The sequence below is a fragment of the Tachypleus tridentatus genome, chromosome 3 (assembly GCF_004210375.1).
Source record: "Tachypleus tridentatus isolate NWPU-2018 chromosome 3, ASM421037v1, whole genome shotgun sequence".
Classification (NCBI taxonomy): Eukaryota; Metazoa; Arthropoda; class Merostomata; order Xiphosura; family Limulidae; genus Tachypleus; species Tachypleus tridentatus.
The window spans coordinates 51,240,750-51,247,132 of NC_134827.1; the positions used below are offsets into that span (position 1 = coordinate 51,240,750).

General features: G+C 35.2%; 1 protein-coding gene across 1 annotated transcript; it reads left to right on the forward strand.

Moving 5' to 3' along the window:
* The first annotated feature begins 625 nt into the window (after positions 1-625).
* LOC143245854 (tyrosine-protein phosphatase non-receptor type 9-like) lies at positions 626-4,101 on the forward strand. The gene is made up of 2 exons (XM_076492109.1): positions 626-805; positions 3,967-4,101. The coding sequence occupies exons 1-2, from the start codon at positions 626-628 to the stop codon at positions 4,036-4,038; spliced, it is 252 nt and encodes an 83-aa protein (XP_076348224.1). The 3' UTR covers positions 4,039-4,101.
* The last annotated feature ends 2,282 nt before the right edge of the window (positions 4,102-6,383 follow it).

A 6,383-nucleotide genomic window follows, 5' to 3' on the forward strand; every position in this document is an offset into this window, starting at 1 on the left:
TTTCGCGCAAAGTTACACGAGGAATATTTGTGCTAGCTGTCCCTGCTTTAGCCATCAAAGGTTACTCTTTTATCAAGAAATAGTAGGATTGACCGTCATATTATAACGCCCCCAATGCTGAAAAGACGAACGTGTTTGGTATGATGAAGATTCGCCCTGAGATTACGAGTCGAACACACCAACCACCTGGCCATGCCAGACCATTGAATAACGAAACGGAATATACCAAAAAACTGTGACTTCACACCAGTAAAAAGCGACATCTTAAAGCATTGAATGAGACAATGAAAATTGCTTTTATATTTTATTTTCACAGTGTGTGTGTGTCTGTGTGTATGTGTTTCTTATAGCAAAGCCACATAGGTATCTGCAGTGTCAACCGACGGGAATCGAGCCCCTGATTTTAGCAGTCCGAAGACTTACCACTGTCCCAGGAGAAGGACTATTTTCAAAGAATAAATACTTTATGATATGTTATTTTAAACCTATAAAACGGAAGTATTAAAAGAAAGGTTATTCCTTTTACCAATATCCGATGTACCATGAACTTTACCATTTTAAGGTGTCTGTATTAAACATTAAGGAAAAAAATCTGTCGAACGCTTTAACTTTAGATTATAAGAGAATGTGTTCTTTTTATTACAGTTCCGGAACGGGAAGAACTGGGATTGTGTTAGCCTTAGATATCTGTATGAGAGAGTTTGAAGAATGTCGAACTGTGGACATCCTCCATTGCGTATCCAGACTTAGACAAGATAGAGATGGCGCTGTTCAAACAAAGGAACAATATTTTTTTCTTTATGAAGTATGTGTAGTGTATAGAACTGGTACATGGAGTAAACAGTTTGAAGGTCATAACGAAATGGAGTTGTTTTAACAGACCTCTCACGAGCCAAGGGAAGACATTTTTGTCCAAAAGAAAACCATCCAGTCTTGTGTTTCTTAATTTATATCGACATATTTTGGAAATTTTTATTGGTTAAAAATAAAAAAGAAAGAATTTCCCATACTCTTGGGGCTGCGAAAACTGATTTTTAGTAGTAAGTTGACCATGACATTATGTAACACAATTTTTTTTCCTGGATAGTATATGTTATTTCTTAATTGCTTATGTTGTAAAAGTACAGAAAATGGCCATTATTCCCTTCAAGCTTTGCTTTTGTGGCCTAGATAATGAAATTTAGAAATTAACCTGTTTTCTACGTAAAAACGGGCAAATTTGCACATTTTCATTTGCAAAAGGTCTGAATAAAACAACATGTGAATCAAGATTTACATGCATTTATACTAAAGCCATATAAAAACGTTTAGAAGTGAGTAGTTTTTTGAGATTTTCTACTGTAATGTAAATCACTTTCACGTATCAGCCCCCAAATATAGTCTCCCATTATGTTTTTGTTAAACGCTCCTTGGTAGCGGCGTTCAAAGTATAGTATATTTTGGTGGAAGCGCTAGCCTTGCTTCTCTGAGTATGCTCCCATGTTCTTCTTGAATTTATCAAGATGAGTGTCAAGGATATGGACTTTCAGTGACACCCTGCAGCCCATTTTGCCGCAGTTCTTCACCAAAGCCTCAACCAGTTCCACATAATTTACGGCCTTGTGATTGCCCAAGAAGCCCCAAACTACTGCGACAAAGCTGCTTCAAGCTTTTTTCTTTCTTACTCAGCTTCTTGGGGAATTCTGTGCACTCCAGTATCTTCTTTATTTGTGGTCCATCTAAGGCACCAGCTAAGTCTCGAAGGTACTTAAGACTGCAGACTCCTTATCATGAGCTGTGACAAGTTATTCCATAAGACCCAATCTTATGTGAAATGGTGGGAACAAAACCTTTTAGAGATCCACTAATGGCTCACACTCGACATTGTGCCTCTCCACAGAGAAGTTGGTCTGTTGTGGCCAATGCTTCCTATTGTAGTGTCCCTGCTGTCCCAAAGGAAAAGATAACAGGGAAACTTGGTAAAGCCTCCTTGGAGACCCCTCAGGAATGCCACCATTTTGAAGTCTCCGATAACCTCCCAGCCATACTAATCATACTTCAAGACTTCTATCAAAGTCTGTTGTATTCCTCTTTGAAGCGCACCGTCTTGATAAATTGGCTACATACACAGCAGAATGTGTCAGGAGAATGTCTGCAGCTTTTTGATGCCATCTCTGATAAATCAAATACGTCTGTGTGTTCACTGAAGCAGCTAGAACTTAAATAAAGTGGTAAGTGGTAAGCCCCTGTATACATATTACTAAGGAAAGTTCAAGAAAAATTTAAAAGGTTCTCGAAAATTCTTGTAAGTTCTACAACATTCAAGAAATTTCTTGAAAATTCTTGTAAGTTTGAGAAAATTCTCTATCAGCTACTCAGCACTGAATCTACCTGGAATGTTCTGAAAAATGGTTAAATTTGTAAATTTCCTTCTCCAAATCACAAAAGCAGAAGTTGAAGAGAAAATAGGTATTTTCCATTTACTTTAGGCATAAGCAATTAGGAAATAATAGTTTCCGGCCAGGAAGAAGAAAAGGTGAAAATTTTGTTACATAGTGTAATCCGTCAGCACTTGAGCATAACGTCCAAGCACGAGAAGCATGACAGTCTCCAAATGACACACAGAAGTCTTCAGGAACCATTTAGAACCACCTTGGTAGATTCTATGCAGCAAGCCGAGTTAAATATTATACCTGTAGCTACTTTCAAGGTGTTCCTGCCCACTCATCCCACTGCTGACTATCGTAATGCTTCGACCTTCCATACTGAATCGCAGGTTAAATCTTTCGTATCTAAACTGAAAGTTAAACATAAAAAGGTAAGAGTAAAAGCATAAAAGGGATGCAGTTGCTTAATTAATTATCTGTGAATTATTGAAATGTACTGAATTATCTTCTATCAGTTACACCTTAATACTGACTGGTATGGAGACTCGAGGATGCTGTATTCCACTTAAAAAATTATAATTTACAGATTGAACTTTTAATATTCAACAAACTATAGAGTGAATACCCTTCTTGGCTACTGAGGGACGTGTTAACATATGTAAATGTATATATATTAAAGTTATTCAATGCATTTCTAGTAGACAAGATACGGATTAATTTATACCAACAGTATATTTTGTCACAACTTGAACAAAATATTTTATACAAACTTTCACATATACATTGATAATAACAAGTTAGAAATCAGGTAAAGCGTATTTCAAGAGATAATAATACCTCATTACTGAGGTCTAAGTTTTACATTCAAATGTTTTATTCAGAACATTAAACAAGCGTAAGTTTTTACGATTACGGATGTTTTAATCTACTTGAAACTTGCGTTTAAGTTTAGTTTTTAAATTTAATTTCGCATTGAACTTAACTTTTTGTTTACTGCTGTCTTGAAATATAGGGTGGTCCTAAAAACTTTCCTGAAAACTAGTCAAAATAATATCTTTAGGAAAATTTACTTACTACAATAAATGTGACAAGCCCACAACGTTTATTATCGAGTTTTTTTTATGTTTCTTAGGAATCAATCAAAAAGACAATAAGATATCTTAGATCGACTACTACTTAAAATATATATACAATAATTAAGTTGGGGAGTTATTCAGGCCCTAACGTTTTCGAATCCCCAGTAAATTGCTTCGATTGAAAGTTTTGTTTGTAGTTTAATTCTTTAATGCTGAAGAATACATTATTTGAATATTATTATTGTAATGATGTTTTAAAAAATCCAGTTTAGCCACTGATTAAATATTTTGTTAAAGTAAAATTATTCTGTTCTTCTTCTAGATTAAACTAATAATGCTTCTCCTGTCCTGTTTTTAAACTGATAATGTTTCTCTTGTTCTGTTTTTAAATTACTAATGTTCCTCTTGTTCTGTTTTTAAATTAGTAATGTTTCTCTTGTTCTGTTTCTAAACTAATAATCTTCCTCATGTTCTGTTTTTAAACTAATAATGTTTCTCTTGTTTTGTTTTTCACTTTCTTTCAGGCTTTAAATGAATATAGCTGCCGATTTGTCAATCAATCGCGTGGATCGTCTATTATGGTTTATAATGTTTAATCTTGACTCCGAGAATATTGGTTTTCCCAAATTTATTTCTCAAACTGAGATGTGCACATAGAATTATAAAACGTGCCGATCGCGCACGATAGGAATTCTTGGAATAAGTTCTATCATCTATTTCTGCAACGAAGCTGAAAATATAAGAAAAGATTCTGAATTACATTGTCATTACGATTTGTAAGGAGTTTACTTTTTTGTGTGAAATATAAAATCGATGTGTCTTGATATATATGTTAAATATTAAATTATGAATTATATATTGCACTTTGATTTAAAGCAATATGTTCTAAACATCATAATAATTGTATGTATATATACATGTGTACATTAATATAATTGTAAATTACTAATATTGAATAACAATCAGATTTTCTTTTCGTATGTGCTTCCATGTTAGTATATACATATATGTATCTATGTACATACCCAATGTTCGGTCCCTCTCAGTCACAGGTGCGTTTTTTAATATGCTCGGCATGGCCAGGTGTGTTAAGGCGTTCGACTCGTAATCTGAGGGTCGCGGGTTCGCATCCCCGTAGCACCAAATATGCTCGCCTTTTCGGCCGTGGGGGCGTTATAATATTACGCTCAATCCAAATATTCTTAATAAACGAGTAGCCCAAGAGTTGGCGGTGGGTAGTGATGACTAGCTGCCTTCCCTCTAGTCTTAAATGCTAAATTAGGGACGGCTAGCACAGATAGCCCTCGATTAGCTTTGCGCGAAATTCAAAAACAAAACACAACGTTTTATTAATTTATTATAGTCAGGCTATTCGGTTAAAGTTTTTAAATTTTCTAACTTGCACGACATTATAGCAAAATTTCAAGGTTGGGAATTATTACAGCTTCTCAGTTGTAAAGAGGATTAGACTCTCTTAGCACTTCTTCCGATAGCTTCGTCATTTTTTCAATTGAAGAACAAATACTGTATTGTTTTTTTTGTAAGTGCTTTTTGATTTCTTATGTACAATACTATTCATTATCTTCGACTAAATCGATATAAAGAATATAAAGAATCGATATAAATGTAATAGAATTCTAACTAAACTACAGCTTGCATAACAACTACTTTTATTGTTTTAATTAATTTAAAACACCTGTTCGTGCAACAGCTTCTATCTTCCCCAAAAAATCATCTTTCAACATGTATATTAAGCAGTGTTACAAAAACTATTTATCATTCAGACATCATATGTCATGTAAGCATTATATAACTTGTTTCTCACATTTTAAGAAATGCAATTATTACACCCGTGGTTAGTGGGGTACATTACATTTTTGATAACGAGACATTCGAATCTGATGGTGTGAATATCTCTAAATATATCGAATGTCGGTGATGATCAAATGGACGGCAAAGTAGAAGTACTGTTACGTATTATAATTTATCTCGGACAAATCTCCGTTATATTATGTTACGCAAGTATGTTTGTTACGCGTCTGTTTGTTTTTTAATTTCGCACAAAGCTACCTAATTTAGCAGTGTAAGACTAGAGGGAAGGCAGCTAGTCATCACTACCCACCGCCAACTCTTGGGCTACTCTTTTATTGAAGAATAGTGGGATTGAGCGTAACATTATAACGCCCCCACGGCTGAAAGGTCGAGCATGTTTGGCGCGACGGGGATGCGAACCCGCGTCCCTCAGATTACGAGCCGCACGCCTTAACACGCTTGGCCATGCCGGGCCGTGTTACGTGTGACGATTTCAAATAGCCGGAAATTTTAATTTTAATTTAGAAGTTAACTGAATTTCGATACATATCAAATTTATGACATTTGTCAACAAGATTAACATACACAGTTTTCTTTCTTAACATAAAATATTTTAACATACAAAACTCAATACAATTTATCATAATGGATATTACAAATAATGATTTATATACAACAGTTTTACAAACTTACAGAGGAGTAGTTGTGATCTCCCCCATCCAACCACCCTATAGTATCATAGCCCGCTTTCTGTCACTGCGGGTCCAAAGAAACGCCACTGTGTCACTAGGGGACTGAAAAGCAACTGATCTAGTTGGTCTTAAACAAAACAACTATGAAATGTACATTAGGCTTAATATCGCCAAGTGGTTAAAGCACTCGAATCCTAATGTGTGAATCGGCGGTTCGAATCCCCGTCACACCAAACATGCTTCCTGTAGCTTTAAACTCCTAAATATCTCAGACGGGTGTATCAATTTGTCGTCACGTGGCTTTGCACGAAATTCAAAACAAACTTATAGACAATACTGAGTTTTATATCGGGCCTGGAAGTGATTACTTTACAGACGATCCAGGTCCGCGATGAACAAATTCATTCTGAGTTGATGTTGTTACACCTCGCTTAAGC